Source organism: Phyllopteryx taeniolatus, chromosome 4 (assembly GCF_024500385.1).
Source record: "Phyllopteryx taeniolatus isolate TA_2022b chromosome 4, UOR_Ptae_1.2, whole genome shotgun sequence".
In the NCBI taxonomy this organism is placed as follows: domain Eukaryota; kingdom Metazoa; phylum Chordata; class Actinopteri; order Syngnathiformes; family Syngnathidae; genus Phyllopteryx; species Phyllopteryx taeniolatus.
Window position 1 is genome coordinate 19,410,218 of NC_084505.1, and position 25,863 is coordinate 19,436,080.

Consider the following 25,863-nt stretch of genomic DNA (forward strand, 5'->3'; position numbering starts at 1 on the left):
ATAGTTACAAAAAATTTACAAGATTAGAAAAAAAAGATGGATGACTGTTCTGATTGTTAATGACCTTTGACCACGTAAATTTTTTAAAATGTCAATTTAAATTTTTAACATAAATGGTGAAAAAAAAAAAAAAAAGCTTTCAGAAGCATTACCCTGCTACATTTAAAAATACCCTATTTTTTTTCTTTTTAATCTGGTCAACAAGGTTTTAAAATATATAGATTTTACTTTGCTAAAAATACTGTACACACAAACAAACATGCCAGGAGAATTACCCTATAGTTAACATTTAGTTTAGAAAAAAAGAAAAACTATCAAGTTGACCCACAATGACAGGGTTTATACAACACTAGTAGGCCAGAAGTAGACTACTGTAGAATGATCTCAGCTGTCTATTGTTTCAGTCGGATGAGCTGCATCCTCCACACACCAGAGATGCTGTTGGTCAGAAGTTGATGGCCTGGTGGGATAATCTGTGATTATCAGTCATTTAAAAAAAAAAAAAAAAAAAAAAAAAGAAAACCTAGACATTTGGCAACATGTTATTTTGACTCAGGGTTCATTCATAAAAAGGCCAGTATAGATGTAAATAGCATTAGCATACAGTTCATTTGAACTGAAGGACAGTTTAAATAGTATATTTTACCACCATCATAAAGATATTGAAAGATTTTCCTCAAGGGTACTTTAAACCAGCATATACACCTAAACATTACTTCTAATTTTACACAAAGTCCAGGACGTCTTTCACAATACTTGGTACTATAAAAAGCATAATGAAGACAAAGTGACAGGGAGATCTCAGACATGTGCACTTTATTAGATTATGCAACCAGAGCGCATGTAAAAACCTTCCAAACACCACCTGACAAAGTACAAGCATTTTCTTCTATAATTTTTGCATAATCACAAAAATTGTAGCAAATATCTTAAGGCTGAAAGTACAAAAAAAAAAAAGATAATTTACATAAAGCAATACTAACAGGTCTGTCGGGCAAGAGGAAAGCCCAGCAGCAGAAGTTTGAAACCTTCATAGAGGCAAATAAAGGTGGTGAACAAAAACAAAGAAAACTAAACCACAAATCATTCCTCACATTCACACTGCCTGTGGGAGGGGGGCTCTGGACTTCCTGCAGAGCTCAGTGATGAAGGTAAAGAGGTGCTGCAGGCTCAGCATACAGTGTTGATGGGAGCCACTTGTTTGGGTTGGTAGCAGTGTGTTCGGGAGGGGGAGGGGGTGTCTGACAGTCTCTTTAGAAGCACTTCCTGTGGACAATGCTGGGGCCGGACTCATCATACTCCTGCTTGCTGATCCACATCTGCTGGAAGGTGGACAGGGACGCCAGGATGGAGCCGCCGATCCACACAGAGTACTTCCTCTCAGGCGGAGCGATGATCTGCACGGAGAGCCAGAGAAGTTGTACAAATGAAAGTTAACATTTTTAATTACACATTTTACACTGGAAAAGACTCCTTTATTCTGTTCAACATTTTTCTTTGGAAACTATTTGTGATATGCCACAACATTGGAGTCAAATGGCATAATTAGGTCATTTTTAAACTGTCAATACAAACAAAAACACCAATGTGCTTCCTAAAATAAAAAAATAAGTGTAGACCGTCAGTCATACAGGTCACGTTAATCTGCAAAGGTTGAATTGCGGCAACTACAATTTGTTGCATTTTTATCCCTCATTTTCCAAAAACACTCAAATGACTTTGGCAACAACTAGTTCTAATTTGCTCAATGCCAGGATAGGAAAGCAATTTGTTTAGTAAGTTTTAAACTTCAATAACATTACCTTAATCTTCATGGTGGTGGGGGCCAGAGATGTGATCTCCTTCTGCATGCGGTCAGCGATGCCCGGGTACATTGTGGTGCCACCTGACAGCACTGTGTTGGCATACAGGTCCTTACGGATGTCCACGTCGCACTTCATGATGCTGTTGAAGGTGGTCTCGTGGATGCCGCACGACTCCATGCCTGCGGACAAGATGTAGAGTCAGTACATTTTTGTACAGGGGGTGGGTGGGGGGGGGGCAGAATGACACCAGATTAGTGATTGACAGATGAACCGGCATACCCAAGAAGGAAGGCTGGAAGAGCGCCTCGGGGCAGCGGAACCTCTCGTTGCCGATGGTGATGACCTGGCCGTCAGGCAGCTCGTAGCTCTTCTCCAGAGATGAGGAGGAGGCGGCCGTGCCCATCTCCTGCTCGAAGTCCAGAGCCACGTAGCACAGCTTCTCCTTGATGTCGCGCACGATCTCACGCTCGGCTGCATTGGCAACAAAAACATTTTACTCAAATGTTCAAGATTGAAGCCTCCCTTTTCTTTGCTACAGAAATCAATAAGCATGTGATTAAATCTTACGTTGTGGGTCAAAGTGACCTTTCAAAGTTGAAAAAAATATTACCCATTTCTTGATCTACAAATGTAAGATAGAAAACTATGACTTTAAGGTTGAAATTTAAACCGGTTAATATGACCTGCAACACATCAAGTGTTTAAAGAAATTTGGCAGCACTTATCCAACAGTTCAATGCAGATTTGACAAACTATCCAGGTTTACAATGATGAAAATATATAAACAAATCAGAATTCTGATAGAAATTACTTTTCAGTCAGTTTGATGATTAAATGCATTAATATAGTCATCAGTATCTTAAGCTAAATTTAACAATTGAGCCAATTTCTATATATATATATTTTTTTTTAAAGGGTAATTTTGACAACAGGAGGCTTAAAAATGTAAATTGTTTTCACAGAAAAATATTGACCAGCTTTAGTATTGGCCTAAGATTGAAATAACATTCCTTTATTCAAATTGTAATAGTCATTGTACACAACAAAAGTGTTAGTATTTAAAAAGAGCAGAAATTTTGGTAGAAAATATTTAAAGTGGACAATTTGAGCCCAGCCGTGACTTTTGAATAGTTTTTAAAAATTTACTAAAAAACAAGTCATGCATTTAGGTATTAATACCAGACAAACCTTTTTTCCTACACTAGTCAATTGGAGCCGTAACATAACAGGATTGAAATTAAAGGCACATGCGCTGACCAGTGGTGGTGAAGCTGTAGCCACGCTCAGTGAGGATCTTCATGAGGTAGTCTGTGAGGTCCCGGCCTGCCAGGTCCAGCCTGAGGATGGCATGCGGCAGCGCATAGCCCTCGTAAATGGGCACCGTGTGTGTGACACCATCCCCAGAGTCCATCACGATGCCGGTGGTGCGGCCAGAGGCGTACAGTGACAACACAGCCTGGATGGCCACATACATGGCGGGTGTGTTGAACGTCTCGAACATGATCTGGGCCACAAAGTCACACCATTAGAAAATGTAAAAGTCAGTCCCATTAGTGAAAAATGCACTGCAATTCTTCCTTTTATAATAATTTCACAAGCCCAGTTTAGGGATCTGAAGAATACCATGCTGTATGTCAGTGATTCTCAAGTGTGGTATGTGGGCTCCCTCTAATGGTCTGTGAAATTTAATTAAAATGTTCAAATTGTGCCTAATGTTAGTTGTTCAAACTAATATTGGTTAAATACAATTTGGTTGCACATTTGCATTTAATCTGTAAGACCCCATTCAAGCATTAGATACCATTTTAACTTAAATGTGCAACATATTTTAAGTTTATATGATTCAATTTCACCCACAACAAAAAGGTTTATAAAAATAGCATTAAGTAAAAATTAAATCTAGTTGCAAAAAAAAAAAAAAAAAAGTTACCCTACATTTAAATCCAATTGATTTTTTAACATAACAGGAGGTTAAACAATAGTTACAATCCTATCATTTTTCCAGATTGTGCTGTCTTAAAAAAATCATTTCTACTTTAAAAAAAACAGCCCAGCAAAAGCAGTATCTACCTTTTTGTCACATTTTTCTTCAAAATCAGGGAAGCCAAAGTATTTTCCAGAATGTTTTTATCTTCAATTAAAAATATAACAGGCCAACAATCATATCCTAGTCTTTTTTGCACTGATCTTAGTATTTTTTCACCTGGTCAATATGACCATGTTAAAGTGGTTTAAACATGCCGAGTTAGGACTGTAAATGCAGTGAACGCCATGCTGTAAGTTCTCTTGATATGATACACACAAGAAACCTGAAGCATCCAGAGAGATTTAAAGAGAGCTCAGGAAAGAAGACCCCTGCAATTTTAAGGGGGAAAAAAATGGGACTGAGCAAGAAGACTACGACCACGAGGAAGTCTCAAAATGGAGGCCTGGCATACCTGGGTCATCTTCTCACGGTTGGCCTTTGGGTTGAGGGGGGCCTCGGTGAGCAGCACTGGGTGCTCTTCGGGGGCCACACGCAGCTCGTTGTAGAAGGTGTGGTGCCAGATCTTTTCCATGTCATCCCAGTTGGTGACGATGCCGTGCTCGATGGGGTACTTGAGGGTCAGAATGCCTCTCTTGCTCTGAGCCTCATCACCGACGTAGGAGTCCTTCTGCCCCATGCCCACCATCACGCCCTGTCGGCATTGGAAGATGCAAAATAAGAAACAGTGATTATGTAGGCTCACACTGATCAAGTTTGTAGCTACAGTAGATCCTTTAATGCATTGCACAAATGCCTCTGTCTCAAAACTCTTGCAATTTTATTTGATTACACTGGCTCACAAACAAAAGTATTCTCAAATATAGGGATGTTCGATACCACTTTCCAGAGCGATACCAGTACAAGTATTGACTAGTATTTATGATCAATAAAATTTAAACAATGGCACACTAATTTTAAAAAGGACCTTTCTGACACATGATTTGCCGATGTGCGAAAGTCCCAACTACTGGCGACGACGGCAGATTTGTTTTAAAGTATCAGCGGCCTTCACGAGTTCCCATACCTTGAAATAAGGCTGTGAAAGCCTGATACCAGGTAGCAAATATAATTTAATTTTAAAATGAACACATCCCTCAAACAATTGCAATCATCAGTTCACATTACAGTATTTCTTCCAAGATTGGAGAGAGAGAGAGAGAGAGAAAAAAAAAAAGGAATCCTCCCTCAAAATAGATTTTATTTAAGACATTGCAAGTAATGCAACTAGCATTGTTGAAAATTATAGCTGTAGCTTTGCACAACACTACATTGAAGCAAGACAAAACACCTCCCTCAACCAGCCCCAGTTTTAAAAAAGGCAGCAATCAGTAGTTCATTGTTCACATAGCCCACCGAAAAAACAAAAAGACCTCCCTATATTTATGAAGACATTGGTGGTGTACCTGATGCCTGGGCCGTCCCACGATGGAGGGGAAGACGGCACGTGGGGCATCGTCTCCAGCAAAGCCGGCTTTGCACATACCGGATCCATTGTCCACAACCAGGGCGGCAATTTCATCTTCCATTTTTCTGCAAAATACCCAAAAGCAAAAATTAAGCAGGAGTAAAAGTTGAGTCAAAAAGGGAGAGGAGGAGACAGCTGCACCACATCTGCAGCAGTTAGTCAAGTTCTGCTGGGTGTAGCAGTGGCACCAACCCCAAAAAAAGGCAAAGAGGGTCCGGTCATGACCATGTAAGGACAAAGTGAGGCACCACAGCAAACACGACCACTCCCTTTGAACACCAGCCCTCCAATTCAGATGTGGGCAAAGTAAGGCCACATACAGCACACTATACATGTTCTCTAATCTGGACCAACAAGCAATTATCAGGAAAGTCCTGTAATATTTGTTGAATTAGCATTTTTCCCACTAAAATTTAAATTTTAAGGATAAACAGGAGCACATTTAACATAGCTACTATGCTAAATATTGCCAAGTTTATTTGTATAGCACTTAACACAGTCAGAGGACTTCACAGGCCCACAATTGACATCCCCTGAACTATTATGATATTTATATTGGTACTTCAAACATAACATTTTCTGAAGATATATTCTTACATCATCTTATTTAATTAGCTAATCAAATTTGACATATTCATTTAATTTATAAACTTTTGCATGTTAACAGATTAGTCAAATATAGTGTAACATTTTTATTAAATTGGCAAATCAAAATGAATTAACCCCAACTCAAAAAAAAATGGGTTGTTTTTAATCTGATAAGTAACAATACATGTAACGTCGTCTTTTACTAAACAATTCAAATAAGAAAAAAAACAAAAAACAACAAACCATGAATTATATTAGATTTTGAATCTTCGCTCTAAAAAGCCTAAATTTAGTTAGTTCCAAAATGTGCCCATTTTTGCTCTAATTAATGAATTACCTTGTACGCGGAAAGGCAACCCAACTTTTATATAAAAAAAATAAAAAAATCCACTTAATCAAATCAAGCGACTAATGTTGGTGCCGTTTGTTAATTTGAGTTAGTCGGTGACTCCTGGGTGACCGCTGAGCTAATCCACTTGTTGTAATCCGTCTAGCCGTTGGCGTGCTAAAGGGATGCGGGTGGGGTCGCTGACAAGTCAAAGCCTTCAAAGAGTATGCTTAAAAGGGGGAGGGGGGCTCCGTCGTCAGCTACACTGGGCAAGGTCGTAGCTGCGTCACAAAGTCGGACGTTGGCTCTTTGAAGCCGGCGTCACCGCTTTGTGACACCCATGAAAGCGAACCAGGCTAACGGCTAGCCTACCACGAGCACGCCTGTAAAAGCCATTTTAAACCCAAATGTTACGTATAACGTACCCCGTCGTCAATTTAGCACCTCAAAGCTCACTTCTAAGAGGAAATGCAGTTGAATAGCTACAAAATGTCGTTCTTACCGGTGCGAGTGAAGTCTCTTTGGGAATAGGTGCGAAGAGTACGAGAGCAACCGTGACTGTGACGTCGAGTCGTCTGACTCCTGGCTTTTAAAAGGCGCCCGTGCTGCAGCCCCTCTCCATATAAGGAGAACTTTCCTCACGGCGGCCTCCGGTTGGTCCACCCGCCTCTAGTGGGCGTGGCGTGAGCGGATCACCCATCAAACAACAAACAGTAGAACCTAAACTAACCCCCCAAATCATTAAATTGTGCTGAAATGGTCGTTTCAGTTTGTCAGTTTGTTAGTTACTCACTTTTAAATCACTTATTGTGGAAAAGGTGGCTTTTAAGGTGTGTGATTAATTCACTTATTGTAGAAAAGGGGGCTTTTAAGGTGTGTGAAATGTTTTGATGTCCAGTATATGTGAGCTATGTGAGGAAGGACTGAATCGCTCCATTGGGACAAATAAATTATCCATCCATCCATCCAATCGTGTGGCCTTCAAAGTCAATCTGAAATCACAGTTTTAGTCCCTTTTTTCAGTTGTTGCCTTTCAGGAACAGTATAAAAAACAGGTATCTATCTATCTATCTATCTATCTATCTATCTATCTATCTATCTATCTATCTATCTGTCTATCTGTCTATCTATCTATCTATCTATCTATCTATCTATCTATCTATCTATCTATCTTTCTGCTTGCTTGCTTGCCCGCCTGCCTATCAATGTTCAATAACAAAAGGACATCTGCGGGGTTAGGTTGTTGGACTCGGGGGTCACTGACAGCAGGGTTAACACTCGACATACCAGTCAAACACACACACACACACACACACACACGCACGCAAATGAGACTGACAAGTGATACTGTGTTAACACGGTGGTATGATTACAGCCAACATGTAAATCTCACCACTCATCGCCTCGACCAGAGGTCTCCCCGCGTAGGATAATATGGTTTTAAGTTTATTTAGATACAAGATGATCATTTTTGATATCACTACATGTATTTTTAGAATGAGTGATTTCTGTACGTTTCTCATTCCTGTGATGTTTTATGATGAAAAATGTGGGGGAAATCAAACCTGTTCATTTGGATACATGATGAGCACTTGTGTTATATTTGATGTTTTATGATGCGTGCCAAAGCTCAGATCTGAAGCGCCATTATTACTGTATTCATCATCGTTAGCTGTGTCAATCTGCTTCATTTGCATATGTGTTGTTAATCAGTGTGACTGCACTACTTTATATTGCTTCATGAATCTTTGTACTTTTGTGTTGATGGCCTAAAAGTATATTTCTATTGTTTTCTTTTATCTGTGGGTAAAAAAAAAGCCCCAAAACAAATCACGTCACGTTTATCCATCCACCCATTCTCTCCGGTGTTTATTCTCATTAGGGTCGTGAGTGAGCTGAAGCCTATCCCAGCTGATTTTTTGGCGAGAGATACAACCTGGACTGGTTGCCAGCCAACCACGGGGCACATGTGCAGTGCTGTGGAAACGTGTTTGCCCCCTTCTCAAATTCATATTTGTTTGCATAGTTTCCCCACTTGAATAGGGGCTTTTCTACCAACCAGCCCAGGAACTTTGAAGTTCCTGTTAGCGGAAGGTTCCTGTGGCCCGTGTGGCTTGTGTTTCCATGGCATTTTCAGGGTAGCTTAAGCAAATGGGGCTCCTATTGGAGCTTTAAAAAATGGTGATATTTCAATCATCTAAATTTTAAATATATTTGATACCTTTAAAACCTAACCCTTTATTTATGCAGGTGAGGCAACTGAGAACTGATGCTGCAGACAGTCTTTGAAGCAGGAAGTTTTATTTTATACAGGCGGCACGGTGGCCGACTGGTGAGAGCAGCGGTCCCCAAACTACGGCCCGTGGGCCGGACACGGCCCTCCTCTACATTTGGTAGAGACGCATTCTGATTGTTTTTTTCAGTCTGACCACGCAATCGAGACTAATACACCAATAGAACGTGACATTCTATTCCTATTCCACCCTTCTGCAGTCTGTGCCCCTATCTGAAAATAAATCCTCGACTCGCCCCTATCAAATAGAACAGAATAATGGGGAAAAGGTTAGGAAAGAGAAAAATGTATTCAGAATGCAGGGTATTTAACCTGCAGTGGACAAACGATTACTAGTATTTGTTCAATGCAAAGAAAAGGCTGTTTGGCTCATCTGCCGAGAGGCGGTGGCGGTATTCAGGAATACAATCTGCGCCGACGCAATGAATCCCGTCAGACAAGTATGATAGCTTGCAAGGCCGAATGCGAGCAGACTAACTCTCAAAGCTAGGTGGACTTAGCTCAGCAGAATACACGTGTACGTATTTCCTGACTTTTTTTTCCTGTGAAGATCCCGGAAAGGGTTATTCATATTTGGTTATGTGTTGCTTTCTGGAAAACAATAAATGTTTATGTTTAGGCACCCATGCGATTGTCACATTTTCTGTTACACTGACCCTGGCCCCCCATCAGAGAAGGGAAAAGTTATGTGGCCCTCACAGGAAAACGTTTGGGGACCCTTGGATTAGAGCATCTGCCTGACATTTCTGAGGTTGGGGGTTGAATCCCCGGACCCGCCTGTGTGGAGTTTGCATGTTCTCTCTCTATCACATCGTACAGTTTGTATATGTATTTGCTTCTCTTTTGCTTTGGTTGACTCTGCTGTTTGGTATCTGTAAATGTGTTTGCATGAAAGAAGCAAAAATAGATTGTACATTGCAAATATTGATTTGCGCACGTAGAAACACAGACAAAAAGCCGGGCTTGATTTCCTTGTCTTGCACAATGGCAAATGTGACATTTTTCCACATGCTGGAGGAGCTCCTGCCTGGGAAGGTTATTTATTCCCCCCCCCTGTTACCGATTGGATTGGACCATCAGAGGGTCCTCGCTGGTTAGCCTCACATGCCTCAGCCCCGGCCGAGGAAGAACACAAGGGGGACTCCAGTGACCAGGGTAGCTAAGGAAGTTCCTGCAAAGGTTCCTGCTGTGGGAAATTATTCACATTTCCCCGGCCAATTTAGAGTCTCCAATGAATGCATGTTTCTGGGATGTGGGAGGAAACCGGAGTGCCCGGAGAAAACCCACGCAGGCACGGGGAGAACATGCAAACTCGATTTCACATTTTACATTTTTGCTATTGTAAAACTTAAATAAAGGTGTGCTGAAGTCCATGATCATCTCAACTGTGTTGAGCGTGTTCATGGTTTCCCCAGCGGTGTCACTTGACTTTCACCGGAGGAAGGCCTGGAGGCGACAGGAAGGATGATTACCGGAAAGTTACAGGTCTGTCTGCGTGTGTCACAGAAGGTGACAACATCCAAGTGTGATGTAAATTGGGAACGTAAGATGGTGACACACATGGACCTGAAATACCTGACAGTGCGAAACCACTCATGCCTGTCCGAGTGTGTGAGTGTGAGCGGGTTGTAGTCTCCAAAGCGTGCCCGGACAATGACCATAAAGCAGTAATTCTCCCTGACTCTCCTTGGTGTTCCTAATAAGGATGTATGGCCAGCCACGGAGGCAGGACGTGGCTTTTCTTTGGCCATGCTTTCACCTCGACATGCATACAGGAAGTGAACACACACACACACACACACGTTCTGCATGGAGAGGTTAAAAAGGTGAACAAGCCAATCAGGGAATTATCAAAATCCCCCCCCCCCCCCACCCCCTTACACACACACACACACACACACACACACACACACTGCCTTTGGATGACATCCATATAAGGAGATATCAGCCTGAGTAAGTCACATGACTAGGAAGAAGAAGAATGCATTGCTGCTTATTTGAGTCATGTGACCAGCAGCAGCGTGAGGAAATGAATGAATCTCCCTTTTTAAGGATTTGTATGCGCATGTGTGTGTGTTGCATGTAGACATTGCCACACGCACGTTGCACAATGACACACACACACACACACAGTGACACACACACAGGCTTGGTTCTTGGCTCTAAGGCCGTATATGGAAAGAAGCTCACAGGTAGTTATTTCCGACTTGCCTTTTATTCTGCAACATTCTCATTCTCGAAGTGCAATACTAGTTCAGCATAGCCAAAGTTTCCCCTTGCCCACACTTATCTTTTTCACTTTTATGGTCTGGAATTCCACCCGGGTTACACGAAGCACATGGCCAAAAAAAAGGGGGGGGGTGGGGGTGGGGGGGGGGCGTGGTTGGGAAGACAGAAGGTCAAATGGAGTGTTTCATAATACAGTGGCACCTTGGGATAAGAGTTAAATTAGTTACTGGAGCACACGTAACTAAAATCATCTTTCCCCATTGAAATAACCAGAAGGACAGATATGAAGAGAAGACTCCAAACACCAGCGGGCTGTAGCAGCCCGACGAACCGACGAACCGACGTGCCTACGTGGCGGCCATTTTCTTTGTGACGTTCCCATCAAAGGCAATGCATGAACATTGAAATTAAGTTGAAACTTGTTCATTTCTCATCTGATATTCATGAGGTTTATTTTTTTGGAGGTTTACTTTTTTTGTCAAAGTACATAAAATGCCTCTTTCTCTTTAATACCATGCGTTGTTATATTGTGAGCGGCACGGTGGGCGACTGGTTAGAGCGTCAGCCTCGCGGTTCTGAGGACCGGGATTCAATCCCCGGGCCCGCCTGTGTGGAGTTTGCATGTTCTCCCCGTGCCTGCGTGGTTTTTTCCGGGCACTCCGGTTTCCTCCCGCATCCCAAAAACATGCATGGTAGGTTCATTGAAGACTCTAAATTGCCCGTAGGTGTGATTGTGAGTGCGAATGGTGTGTTGTTTGTATGTGCCCTGCGATTGGCTGGCAACCAGTTCAGGGTGTACCCCGCCTCCTGCCCGATGATAGCTGGGATAGGCTCCAGCACGCCCGCGACCCACGTGAGGAGACGCGGCTCAGAAAATGGATGGATGGATGTTATATTGTGTTTTTGTAAAATTCTGACATTAAGGCCCAGGTTCCAATTGCACCGCCCGCCATTGCACTAATAACATCATAAATTGAATTGATTTTGTTACACATTTGGCTACCATTGAATGGCCATTGTGCTGCTGCCCGCCTTGGCCACCTGGGGGCAATATAAGACAGACAGACAGATATACCATGCTCTCAATGGACGTCTGTACATTATAGCTGTCTCCGCTCCTCTCAGAGGATAAAGAATATACGACTGAGTAATGTGATATTGAATGTCTAAATGTGTTGCTGCACTGTTTGTGTTCAAATATACATTGCTTATATATGTTTCCCATTGTGTTAGCATTCGCATTGAAGCTAGCAGTCTAAAGGGCAAGCTATGTGTGTGTGTTTTGTTCAGCTTGACAGTAAACTTCAACTGGAAGTGGGAATAAACACCTTGAAGCGTCTTTTTTGTGTGTGAAGAATTGTTTACTATTTGCCAAAGTGCTGCTTATTGTGAACTGAGTTGAGCCCACTGCCTACATACAGTGCTCGTATCTTAAGGTGGCACTCGTAAGTCAAAGCAAAAAAAAAAAATCTGCTGAATGATGGCTCGTAGTATCTGGGAAAACTTGTAAGTCCAGTCACTCGTAGCACCACTGTTGTTGTCTGTATGGAATGTAGTGCAGCGTTTCCCAACCTTTTATTGAGCAGCCCAATTTATAACAGTTCCGGTAACTTGCTCCTTTATTTGTAATTTTCCACCATGATTTAACATTTATTGTTCAATTGTGGCGGACTACATCTGCACCTATGAATCGGCAGCCCGTTTACAAGAGCTCCGTTAACTTTCTCCTTTATTTCTACGAGGTATGGGCCGCTATCAGATTCTGACAGTGATATCTGGGTGCAAATATCACAGTTTCACAGTATAACAACTACAGCTCTAAAATGTATTATTATGAAATGTTTGTGTCAATAACTTTTCCATTGAATGCAATCGGGGAGCTTCAGAACTAAGTGACTGAGTAAACTGCAGTAATATTAGTTGCTTTTCCTGGAGGAAGAATTATATATGCCTGTGAGTATTGTTGTATAGCATGTTTTGCTGCACCATTAGTGATCAAACATCCATGTTTAGCATTATAACACCGCCTGATAGATGTTACTCATTAACCCATCTATAGGATTTTGTATTGTGTGTGAACAATAGCAGACATTCAAAGAGATGTAACTGTGAGTGGCATTTACCAGCGTTCTCTTTTTTATTTTAAGAATTGTTCGCTCGTTACCAAACTGCTGCTTGTTTTGAAGTGAGTTGAGTTCACTGCATACCAAGCGAGCAAAAAAATACATAAAATAAATTAAAATAATAATAATAATAATTTAAAAAAGCATCTGAATGACAGCTCGTATCTCTAAAAACTTGTAAGTCGGGTCACTCGTATCCCAAGGCACCACAATACACATTTACTTACGTAAATAAATAAATTAATTAGCAAAAGGATTTTTTTTTATTGTATTTTTTTGTCATGGGGTGTTGTGTGTAGAATTTGGAGAAAAATTAAGGGATCCATGGTGGAGTATGGCTGTAACATAACAAAATGAGGAAAAAGGGAAGCAATACATTCCAGATGCACTGCATACAGTTTTATGAACAAGTGGTGAGATACAACCATGACAGTGAACTACACACACACACGTATGACATAGACATACAGTATTTATTGAATTATCTGTCACATACATACATATATATTCACACAACACATTAAGAGTGTTTAATGGCCGCCGAATATCTGAGTCATGTGGTCCAGCTGCGGTTCATGTCCACCAGCTCCATGCCTTCGCAGTACGAGCGTGGCCTTGACACCCGAACCTAAACAGCCAACACAAGGAAATCATTCAAAACAAATCAAGATGCTAAGCTAATGTAGCATACGGATCACAACGGAGACACGCTATCAAGGGAAAATGCTGATAGTGCTCTAGTTACTGAAAGGTCTGTACGAACCGTAGCTAGCCTCGTTAGCTTAGGCTGATGGATGCTAACGGGTTAGCATTATGAGCTAACAACATTTTTTTTTTTTTTTTTTTTTTTTTTTTTTTTTAAACAAAAAGGCTGTAACAAAATGTATGCACACTAAATGTGATTTCTTGTTTTTTTTATTGTAAAGAAATTAGCAAAAATAAAAATATGAATTTTTTTTTCATAATGTCATTATTGGGTATTGTGTGAAGAATTTTAAGGGAAAAAAAGGATTGAATCCACTTGGGAATAAGGCTGTAACGTTACAAACTTTAGGGAAAAAAAGTGATGAAATGTAAACACTTTCCCAATTAACTGAATATACTCACGTGATTTGTTGTTTTTTGTATTTTAAATAAATGTGCAAAAATGAAAAAAACTACTTTTTGTTCACATCGTCATTACGGGGTGACGTGCAGGATTTTGAGGAAAGAATTAATTTATTCTACTTTGGAATAATGCTGTAACATTGCCAAATGTGTGTGTGTGTGTGTGTGTGCCACGCAGGCACGGGGAGAAAATGCAAACTCCACACAGGCGGGCCCGGGGATTGAATCCCGGTCCTCAGAACCGCGAGAGGCTGACGCTCTAACCAGTCGCCCACCGTGCCGCCATAAGATAATATCTTTTTGGCAAAATTTTGCATTGACAAGCTTATAGCATGTCTGCCATCTTTTTGGAATGTGTTGGGGTAAAACTTGTGTGTGTAGCTGCTGAGGTTTGAGCACGTGTGCAATGTTGGAACACATTTCATGTTCCATGGAGAGTTTCACTTTTGTGAACTAACAACTTTTTATTTATTTGTAATAAATTAGAAGAAAATTTCAAGAAAACTTTGTTCAAACTTCTTTGATGGGGTGTTGTGTGGAGAATTTTGAGGGAAATTCTTTTTTTATTCCACTTTGGAATAAGATAAAATGTTAAGATTTCTGGATGCACTGTCAGTACTGTAATTTTTAATAAATTAGCAATTTCGTATTTTAATTTTTTCACCATTTGTTGTGACTAGAATTTTGAAGCAAAAATATGAATTAGCTCAATTTTGGAATGAGGTTGTAATATAACAGCGTTGCTCGTTAGTATCGTCGTAATGGAAATGTACCAGAACAGGTACATTGCGACACGTGATCCCGTGATAATCATATGTATAGCCCTGGTGAAGCAGCATCTGGCTCATGCGTTCCGCGGCTACTCACAGCGTGTGCGGTGTGGGTGGCGGCCAGCTGCCGCAGAAGCGGGAAGGGCGTCCAATGGATGGGCTCCACGGGCCAGCTGCACACAGACAGGTCGCTGGCCTTGCCCGAGTCCAGCACCCCATCGCCCACGCTCAGCTCGCTGCCGCGCCAACCGTACTGGGAGCTGGCACACACACACACACACACACACACATTTGCTTATTTTTACACTTACTTTACAATTAAGGGTAAGGCAACATGTGACTGAGAGATGGCTAGCTAGGGCTTGTCCCTTAAGGCAAAACCTGACTTAAAAAATAGATGTTGATTTTAGATTGTTTCTCAAATAAACACCTGATTTCAGACTGTCCCTGAAGGCAACACCTGATTAAGACAGACAGAGAGAAAACCGTTTGCAGCCTTAACACCTTACTTAGGTAGATTGATCGATAGAAAACAGAGATTTCAGACTGTCCATGAAGGCAACATCTGGCTTAGATAGACTGATGTGATAGATGATAGCTGGTGTGTGTACATACCCGTCGGGGTAGATGGTGTTGAGGCGCACGACACGGCCGGTGCAGGCGGAGGAGGCGGAGGCGGAGGCAAGCGACAGGGTGTCATCGTGGTAGCAGCAGGGGCGGTCCAGAGCTCGCATGTGCAACAGCTCGTCGGAGCGCGTGAACGCCGGATTGTCCACGGAGTCGGCGGAACCCGCAGAAGCCGAGCGCAGCCAGAAGCGAGACGACAGCTCATCGAAATGGTTGAACCGCCGGTAGCTAGACACCACACAAACACAATTGCATTTACAATTTAATATTACAATAAGCGTCATATTTTTTTATATTCTTCTTGTTAATCTACTCAACTAATTTGATCTATTTTGGAATCATTAATTGAAAATAATTTGTTTCGAATTAACAAGGAATGTATACGTTTTATAATTTGTAATTAATTTAAAAAAACTGTTTTAGATAGAATTAACAGGAAATGAATTGATTTTTTCATTTACTTGTCAAAATATATTTTTATTTAATTAACTATTTTTTGTTTGGAATCAACAGGACATTATATTTTTCCATTAATTTAATCAAATAGTTTTATTTTTCATTTATTTAAAACAACTTATTTGTAGTTTACAATTAACAGGACATTCATTTATATTCTAATTTATTTAATCAAATCATTTAAGTTTAAAAAATGTGTGTTTGTATTGAATAAATTACAAATAATTTTACTATTATAATTATATACAATTTTTATATATAAAGGCCCTCTCGTTCTGTATTATTTACATCAAATAAAAATAAAAAGCCTGTTGCGTTTTTTTCAAACATGCAGGAGTCAGAGTGTGACATCTCCAGACAACAGCTGGAAGTATAGTGGAGCAGCAAGCAAAACCTTCCTTAGGCCATTAATATAAAATATAGATGTCATTAAATAAACAAAATAAAAACAAATACATTCAAAAGCAAGTAAATAATCAAAAATCATGTTAAAGATACCATTAAATAAAAATAGTACAATTACTACGCATGTGAAATAAACATAATTAAATACATTTAAATAAATAGGAACTCCGTTAAATAAAAATATAGCACATACAATGAAAAATACATTTGAATAAATCAATAAAACAAACCCAAGTAATGAATTGAAACAAATGGCATATCGTAGGTACGAGGAAACAAAGTAGTGATCCACCATATCCAGCAGATGGCGCTATAGTAGTGCGGAAAAAAACCAACCACCTCCCTCTGTGTTGGCATCAGTTTCGTACTATGCACTAGGGCCACCTACAGGACTGGACTGAAATAGCATCATGGTACCTGCTCCGGGTCTGTTCCACCTTGGCCCGGATCAGAGCGGCTCGGTAGCGTCTGACGGCGACGAAGGCCAGCGAGCCAATCAGGGCCACGGCCAGCGCCAGGATGGAAACGCACGTGCACACCAGACGGGCGCGCGTCATACGTACGTCGCACCTCGATCCCATGAACCAGAAGTGGTCGCCCGCCAGGCAGCTGACGAAAAAGGGAGGATCACGTGAAAATTGAACATACAGGAAGTGTGTGTGCTCCCGTACCGACAAACAGGAAGTTGTTCCGGGTGGTGCGTGCAGACGCCGTGATGGCGGCAGAAGTCAAAATGACACGCGGAGGAGCAGCTGTAGTTGTTGGGCCGAGAAACACAACGGAAGCCTCCCGGACACGCCAGCAACCAATCGCATACGTCCGCTTGCACGCCTGCGTCACATGATACATTTAAGATGTTAGCTTAGCTTAGCATTCTTCGACCAGTCACTCACAAGTACGCAGTGGAACTCCCCCGCACGAACTGTGACTTAAGACCGTCCCCGAAAGCAACACCTGACTTGGGCAGATTGATAGCTGTGATTTCAGACTGTCCCTGAAGGCAATACCCCGATTCCGCTAGAGAGGAAAAGGGGATTAGTCCCTGGAGGTAACAGAAATGTGTGATTTCAGACTGTCCATGAAAGCAACACCTGATTTAGACAGCTGGAATGATAGACAACTGTTTTCAGACTGTCCCTTAGGACAACATGTGATTCAATAAATTAAGAAAATAAATAGAAATCTGTCATTTTAGACGGTCCCTAAAGGCAACACCCGACATGGATAGATTACAAAACATTGGGATTTCAGACTGTCCCTGAAAGCAACACTTGATTTACCCGTAGACGTATAGACAGACACAACGAGACGTACAGTATCGAAGACGGTGCTCTCACCCCCCAGCGTGATGTTGACGACCTTTGACCCTCTGAAGCGTGCGGCCCCGTCCAGTCCCGTCCGGCGTAGCAGTGTCGAGGCTCCAGAGGCGGAGAGCCAGCGCAGAGCGCCCACGCTGTCGAACTCCAGTAGGATCTGCACGGCGCGACCGCTGGAACCAGAAAGAAAGCAAAACACACGCGCTGTTAGCACACACGATGCTCGTGACACGATCAGCGCCACTCACCTGCCCCACACACCCGACATCCTGCTGAACCCTGGCGCCCTTTGCAGGTAAGGCTCCGCCTGCAACGTGGACCACGTAATCAGCAAACTTCAGCTTCAAACATGACATCCACACACTTCACAACACCATTGGTGATTCATCATTCATGAGTTGGAGCCCTTGCGCTTATTTCGATTCAAGGAGCCAGTTCAATCTTTGGGTGATTGTTTTTCCCTTTTTCGAAGATTGTTTTTTTTTTTTTTTTTTTTTGCTCATTTTTGTTGGCTTGTGAGCTTAAGGGCCTATCTCACTGGTTTGGAGACTTGTTGGTGACCTAATGGAGACTCAAGTCTCCGCTGGTTGCGGCGAAGCCACCGAGAATCACGGTACATTCAAACACGTTAAGATTTTTTTCAGAGCCCTTTCGAAGACTTTTTCAAGTCTCGACTGGGGAGACGTCTCCGCGAGGTCTCTGCGACATCTCTGAGACTTGCTGGACTTCCGGTTGACCTCCGGGCGATTTGGTCTCCACGACATCGCCACGACTTCTGGGCGAATTCAATTCCGCGACACGTCGCGGAATTTTATTTTGTTCTCCGGAGTTGCCAGTCTCCGCCAGTGAGATAGGCCCTTTACACAAAACAGGAACCTGTTAAAACAGATGTAAAATGTATATAAAAGGGGAGATTATGTCTTCCACCCACCCAGGCGATGGTGTCCTCCTCGAGGTCGGGACCTGAAGCTGAGCTGGACTCAACCACAACTATCTGCAGCAACAGCTCGATGGACTCCACTGGACACAAGAATCACAAAACAAATGCATCAAAACACACACACACACACACACACACACAAACACAAACACAAACACACACACACCTCTGAAAGCGACAGCCTGGTCCGGCACCACATAGACTTTGGGTAGGCGGGTGGTCGCACCACTCGAAGAAGTCGAAGCGGATTGGGTTTGCGGCATCAGATGCTGGGTTGTTGCGGTGTTGCCGTCCCCGGTCCCTTTCTCCTCAGTCTTCGGAGTTCCTTGTCTGATCAAGGGTGGTGCAGTGGTTTTGTAGCCCTGGGCCAGAACTTCCAGGATGGAAGGGGAAACGGAAGGCAAGTTCTTTAGGGCTGTTGGTGTGGGTGTTGTGTGGCGGGCATCGTCCGTGTTTAGGGAACCCCCAAAACCCAGAACCCCTCTGGATACTGTCACAGTGCTCGCGTGGGGCAAGTGTCCAGACGTTCCTGTACCGTCCTTGGAGCCCCCAAAGCTCAGAACCTCTCTGGACACTGACACAGTGCTCGCGTGGAATGGGTTTCCGGGTGTTTCTATCCCATCCTTGGATCCCCCCAAGCTTAAGACCCCCGCCTGGGGCGTGTTCCCAGCTGTTCTCATCCCATCCTCTGCGCCAGACAATTTCTGTACCTCTCTGGATTCCAAAATGGTGCTCGCGTGGGGCGAGTGCCCTGGCGTTGCTGCGCCTTCATGGGAAACCCCTATGTTCAGGAGCCCCACCTGGGGCGTGTATTGGGGTGTTTCCATACCATCCTCAGAACCAGACACCAACACAGTGCTCACATGTGGCGTTCCCGTTCTGTCCTCAGAGCCCCCCAAGCTTAAGAGTCCACCCTGAGGTGTATGTCGTGCTGTTTCCGTCCCATCCTGGGAGTCCCCTAACCTCAGGAACCTGTCGGACGCCATCACAGTGCTCACCTGGGTTGAGTGTCCAGGGGTTACCCCCCCATCTTCTGAGAACCCCAAGTTTAGGACCCCAACCTGGGGCGTGTATCGGGGCGTTCCCATATAGTCTTCAGAGGCAGACGAGTTCGGAACCCCTCCGGATGCCAACACGGTGCTCACGTGGGGAGAGTGTCTCGGCGTTCCGGTTCCTACCCGGGAGCCACTCAAGACGCCTATCTGGGGCATGTATCCGGGTGTTCCCATCCCATCTTCAGATACCCCTAACTTCATTATGCTCATGCTGGACGTAAGTCTAGGCGTTCCCCTCCCATCCTCGGACCCCGACGAGTTCTGGATCCTTCCAGACACCATGATGGCATCTCTGGTGGTCCACAGAGAACCAAAGATCCTTGACATCCCCTGCGTGGCATCCGGCAGGCGTGTGGTTCTTTGTGTACTTTGCGAAGAGTCCGTTTGTGACCACATGGACCCCCAAACCGGACCTGAAGTGAGTTTTTCGAAAACTCCCATCCCACTTGAGGAGGTCCGACGGAGGGTTTGGTGATGAACTGTTCCTGTGGCACCAGCAGGAGTCGCAAGAAGTGTCCAACTGGCCGGGGAGGACGTCACAGGCGGAAAAGCGGACTGCCTGGAGGTGTGATACCCACGTGTCCCTTCTGGTGTGCCCGGATTTGTTTGGGTGTTTCGGGGCAGCACCACTGTCACCGGAAGGCCGGTAACAGATGTTTCCCCTCCATTGTTCCCCGCTTCCTCAGGAAGCCGTAGAGCTCCGCTATCAGGGCTCCCGGACGCAATGGAGGGCGTGGCGGGACCAGACTCAGACCCTCCGTAGGGTTCTTGTGTGCTTGTGTAGTCGGACGCGACCGGTGATGGACTGGCGAAGTCTCTGTCGGAATGCGGGACGGGGATGGCATGCTCCTCTGTGGAATTCCGTGGCTCTCCCTGAACTGGAGGATCAGGATACAGAAACAGATAGAGCCATGAAGGACGACGACGACAACAAAGCATCTCTCTCTCTCTCTCTCTCTCTCACACACGCACGCACGCAGACACACACACACATGCTCATCACAGACACACACACATACAATGATAAGAACTTTCCAGAACGACTGGATTTTTCCAAATGAGGTCACAGAAAAACACAAATGTTATTGGACCTACCAGAGGACCCTCGTTATCGAGGTGGGTCACACAGACTCAATCGTTCACTAACAAGCAACCATTTTGCATTCGCGGAAAAGCAAGTTCTGCCTAGCAACAAGCGAGAACACAAATAAGTGTTTTATATTCAATACAGAGCAACAATTCAATTGCAAATATGTCCTATTGACACAAAAGACGTGTCCATCAACACAGGAGGCACGGTAATGTCTGAAGAAGACATGCGATAAAATGCACAGAAAGTCGGCCATTTTGCATGAGGGCCAAGTAAGGTGGTGCCCCAGCAGATGTTGCTGCGTTGGGGGAAAAAAAAAAGCACATTGTACTAAAAAAAACATTTTTATAATCCTTATAGGCCTGCTTTTGGAAAAGTTATTCTACCTTGCAACATCTTTCTTAATAATATAGGCTTTATATTTAATACAGAGCACTGATTCTACTGCCAAAGCATTGACAGTAAATAAACTGCTTTTGTCGTGATTTTTTGGGGTATTTTGCCAAGTGCGCACTGTTTTCTGCCAAGCAACAATTAACAGACGTGTCATATGACTAGTAAAAAAGAATCCTACATTTTATATTTAATAGAGAGCAGCAAATGGACTTCAAAATTAACAAGTGTAGATGAACGTCTTTCTTCGTGAAAGCGAACAACCAAAAAGGCAGGACCAGTCGATGCCACTTTTGAATTGGCTATATGAGGAACGTCACATGATCAAAGCGGAAGACGGTATAGCTGACTTCCTGTGTATGCCATGGTAACAATCAAAACTAGCATTGATGACATGATTGTTTAAAAAAAAAAAAAAAAAAAAATGATATCATTTTGTTTCCTTTATGGCTGGTGTCTTTGGACAAAAGTTAAATATATGTCCAGTATATCATTTATTTATACAAATAAATCAGTCTGTTGTCATCTGTGGCGGCTCTGTGGTGACATCTTGTGTTCAAAAAAAGAAAGAAAAAAAGACTGTTTAAAGTTTGTTACGGTCCCCTTCAACTGAGCGAGGACGAAGTTTTGCCGAATGCGAAAGTAGGTTGTGCATAAACTGGATTGTGTTTTCAGGTCACAAATGATCGTGACTGATCAATTAGGCCGAGCAACCACTGAGGGTGCCAGTGGTTCCGTTTTCCCTCTCTTCTAAATATTTGACTTGATTTTGATTTCAGGACGTGTTTTGCAAAGCAAAGCCGACGTCACCATTCTACAACACTGAAACACTGGCACAACATACCCGGTAGCGTTTCTTCTTCTTCTTCTTCTTCGATCATGCGAGATTGATGTCTTGGAGGACTGGATTCTAGATTGGTGGGAGAACAGAATCTTTGCGTGTGTGTGTGTGTGTGTGTGTGTGGTCTTCTGTGTTGATGTTAGAGCAGATTTACAATTTTAAGATTTGAAAAATCCTTGTGTGTGTGTGTGTAGCAGGCCCAAGTCAGCTTTTGGAGGCATTCAAACATTCAAGCTGGAGCACGGCAGTGCAAGGTCATCTCGGAATCGCTTCAGTCAGTCTTGAGGTTAGGAGGGCTCGAGCACAGCGGTACAAGCCCCCTTGGTATTGCTCAATTCCTTCCTGGAGTGAGTGCTCCAGCAAGGGAATGTGAGACCTTTTTGGAATTACTTCCAGAGGTTTGAGTACTCTACTAAAATCACGGAGTTGCTTGTTTCTAAAGTGCTGAGTTCCTTTTTCTGTAAAGGCTCGAGCACAGTGTCGCTGGGACCCTCTTAAAATCATTTTGTTGCTCATTACTTGAGAAAAATCATCTCGAAGAAAAGGAGCCTCTGCCACCAAATCCGGAGCACGTGTTCGCAAAGACAAGATGCACGAAAAAGTCAAAAGAAACCATGCTGTGAAACACACAGGAAGTCAGCCATTTTGCTTTTAAGCAGTCGTTTTACGGTCGCTTTGGTCATTATTTGCAGGGCCCATCAAAGGCAAACTTGTTTTCTTCTTAGCTCTAATTGGACTTCAAAGAGGTCTTGGACACAGGTTTTAGCCAATGATACAAGAGATCTTTGCCTCATTAGAGGCTAACAAAATGTAAACAACCTCTACCAAGGCTTAAAGGTACCCTGTGTAACATTTTCCGTTGTCTACTGGTCAAAATCGATGCCTGTGTTTATGTTGGTGTATTATGATCTCTGCTAATAATTTGATACATTCTTGTAAGTGAGGAATTTTAGATTTATTTGATACATAAGAGCGGTGACCCAGTAAGGGAGCGCCATGACAGACTGCCATCTTGAAGCTACAGCAGCCGTGAGGGCACAAGCAACACGAAACCCGAAAATAACGACACCGTTCCCTGCGATTCAGCGCAGACATTGAGACACCGCAGGACAAGATAGATATATCATATAATATAAATATATAGATTTATTTGAACTGCACTTTTAAAACAGACGGTTAAAAAGAGAACACACATGCAACTTGGATGGGCTCCACGCCCCTTTGTCCCAATGATGTGTTAGCGTGGTTCACCGGTCGGCTTCATCATGTTAAGGTCCTGAATCCACGCGAGATGCTAACGATTTAGAATTTTCTGAAACTGCTCTGAAGTGGACGCCACACACAAGGTACGCAAATCCGCCGCACACAATGGAGGCAGTAGGTCTGGCTGTTCGCTGCTCCACTCTTCATTCGGAATTTCGTACGGATCCAAACCATTTATTCTGCATCTCTGGCTACACGGTCTAGCTTTTCTTTGTAAAATCCCATCTGTTTCACGCATTTCACATGTTTTTCAGTTGCGGAAAATACACAGCGATTGCACCACCTGCTTAAAAAGCCATTGCGGCCACCTCAACCCACAATGCAAAGCGGTTTCCATGCCCCATTTCATTTGGTTTTGTTCGACAATGTTTACCATAGGCAGCATAACACGGTAGGGCCAACTTTTCCGTATTAGCAGGTGTTCCGACAAACTTTGCTATGTTCGGGGGTTTTGGATTTCTAATGCCACACTTCTTGCAATACGCATTTAAAAAACGGTGGCGCTAGCGTGCACTATTTGTTTGGATGCAATACACATTTTCAACAAAACATGGGAGTAATTCCTACACATCTGATTTAAAGACATCCGAGAGATATAAAAGCGTTTGAACATAAAATGTTACAAATTGCATTTACACTGCTTCCAAACCTGCATCCAATCTGGATTAAATTAGCTTTTGATGCTAAATACAAAGTGCAAAAACAAACAAACAAAAAACCCAATTCATGTTCAAATTAATACTTTTTAATATTTACATTTACACTGCGACAGAATCTGGATCTGATCAGGATTAACTCATCCTTTACATCTTTTGACTGATACAACCACACAAATTATCCACACACCCGCCTGCGCACGCACACACACACACACACAAATCACATTAAATTAGATTTTACATCTCTCATTTACACTGCTGCCAAATCTGGATATGATCAGGATTAAACCGTTATATCTTTTGACTGTACATATTGCACATTAGACAGATTTAATAATAATAAAAAAAAAAAAAGGGTTGATTTTCCATGCAGTATACTATATAATTAAATATTTTTTTAATTTGGGTCTGAATTCCAAAATTCTGACCACTGCAAATTTTATTTGGATCATGTGAGCTTTCACAAAAATGTATAAAAATTAGCTAAAAGAAAAAAACATTTTTTTTTAGCTTCAGGATCTTATTTTTTTTTTAAATCATACAAAATATCACTGATATATATAAAATTAAATGAATTAAGAATATACAAAAAAATATACATATTTTGAGCTTCAAACCCTAGCAAATTTTGGTTGAATCAAGCAAATTTCACAAATATTTCAAAACATAAAAATATTGAAATGAACTAACTTTTTTTTCCAGCTTGGGGAACAATTTTGGTTTAAATTAGTTGAGATTTCAGTAAAATGTAAAAATGAAATAATTTAAGAAATACACCTATACTCTAAAAACTATTTATATATTCTTTATTCTATATTTGTAAGCTTCATGAAACAGACAAATTGGGTTTAAATGTCAGATTTCACAAAAATATGCTAAAACTAAATTTTAAAATGTACTTTTGAATTAAAATGATTTAAAATCAAAACATCACAGAAAGAAAACCCCTCTCATTCAAATACAGATGAATTCAATGAAAGACAAAAACATTTCAAAACATTTAGCATTTTTTGGGCTCTACATTTCAACACTAAATCAGAATCATCTTAATTGGCACACGACTATCATGCATTTTTTATTTTTTTTTAAAGCCAAATTGTTTTTGTTTGTTGGTGCGCTTACCTGATGATGTGACGACGAGGACGAGCAACAAGCAGACGTGGAGCTGCATGTCCGATCCCCTTCACACATGACGGGAAGGAAGGATGTCTCCAAAATGGACACACGACCTCCACATGTCACAACATAGTGTTCTTCAAAGTTTGCTGCTCCGTGGCTTCCTCGACTTTGTTCCCCCTCCTCTCGTCTTAAATGAGGTCCACGTGTGTGCGGTCAAAACGGTTTTTGAGCGGGCGGACCTACCGACCGACCGACCGACCGAGCGAGCGAGGAGGCGTGCGTCTCCCCTGCCGGCGGAGATGCGACACAGGCGGGCACGGACAAGCGTCTGCTCTCGGTGGGAGGGGGATGCTTCTCATGAAGGCTTCGCCCACGCACGACAGCGTCCACACATCCACAAGACGACAGACCACCTCCCATTTCTCTCGCTTGTGCGCCCCCTCCCCTTCGGAGGCTGCACCTGGTACTGCAGCACGCATGACAGCCACAAACAAACACAAGAAATGACAAGCTCCGTCTTCAAACCCTACTTTTAACGCCGAACCTTGCCAGGAAACACTCATTTGACACTCAAACTCTCATTTGAAACAATATGCCTTCCCTGACTTGAAACACTAACCCTAGTTAGAAAACCAAAGCCCAGACTTTTGTAAATCATGGCTTGAGACCGTAAACTGAAACCCAAACCCTTGGCTTGAAGCCCTAATTTGAAACCCTACTTTTAATTCTTAACCTTGGCTTGAAGTACAAAAGTTAAACCCAACCCTTGGCTTGAAGCCCTACTTTTAAACCGCACTCCTTGTATGAAACACGTACCCAGGCATAAAACCCTCATTTGGACCCCTAACCCTCTCTTTAAACCCCCGGCCCCGATTTGAAACCCTTATCCTATCTTAAAACTGTAACCCTTGTGAAAACCCAATCTTGAAATCCTGCCATTTGCTTGAAAGCATCGGCCCAAAACC

General features: G+C 42.7%; 2 protein-coding genes across 2 annotated transcripts; both read right to left on the minus strand.

Annotated features, from left to right (window-relative positions):
* Positions 1-799: 799 nt before the first annotated feature.
* Positions 800-6,863, minus strand: actb1 (actin, beta 1). Its single transcript, XM_061770296.1, has 7 exons — positions 6,715-6,863; positions 5,235-5,361; positions 4,244-4,483; positions 3,063-3,309; positions 2,085-2,276; positions 1,803-1,984; positions 800-1,397 (listed from the first exon to the last, which is right to left on the minus strand). Exons 2-7 carry the CDS (start codon positions 5,355-5,357, stop codon positions 1,254-1,256), a joined length of 1,128 nt encoding a protein of 375 aa, XP_061626280.1. The 5' UTR covers positions 5,358-5,361; positions 6,715-6,863; the 3' UTR covers positions 800-1,253.
* A 6,448-nt stretch (positions 6,864-13,311) lies between these two features.
* On the minus strand, positions 13,312-25,740 carry si:ch211-14k19.8 (mucin-2). Its single transcript, XM_061770297.1, has 10 exons — positions 24,902-25,740; positions 18,645-20,411; positions 18,470-18,558; positions 17,787-17,845; positions 17,560-17,711; positions 16,894-17,053; positions 16,640-16,831; positions 15,350-15,589; positions 14,832-14,994; positions 13,312-13,485 (listed from the first exon to the last, which is right to left on the minus strand). Exons 1-10 carry the CDS (start codon positions 24,948-24,950, stop codon positions 13,411-13,413), a joined length of 2,946 nt encoding a protein of 981 aa, XP_061626281.1. The 5' UTR covers positions 24,951-25,740; the 3' UTR covers positions 13,312-13,410.
* Positions 25,741-25,863: the final 123 nt, after the last annotated feature.

Coding starts and splice junctions, on each gene's coding strand:
- si:ch211-14k19.8 (XM_061770297.1), bottom strand. CDS start 24,950: ATGCAGCTCCACGTCTGCTTGTTGCTCGTCCTCGTCGTCACATCATCA. Junction 17,846..18,469: donor AGGAGGACACCATCGCCTGG/GTGGGTGGAAGA, acceptor TCCACGTTGCAG/GCGGAGCCTTACCTGCAAAG. Junction 15,590..16,639: donor GTGGAACAGACCCGGAGCAG/GTACCATGATGC, acceptor TGTGGTGTCTAG/CTACCGGCGGTTCAACCATT.
- actb1 (XM_061770296.1), bottom strand. CDS start 5,357: ATGGAAGATGAAATTGCCGCCCTGGTTGTGGACAATGGATCCGGTATG. Junction 3,310..4,243: donor ACCGTGAGAAGATGACCCAG/GTATGCCAGGCC, acceptor TTTGTGGCCCAG/ATCATGTTCGAGACGTTCAA. Junction 1,398..1,802: donor CCACCACCATGAAGATTAAG/GTAATGTTATTG, acceptor CTCTCCGTGCAG/ATCATCGCTCCGCCTGAGAG.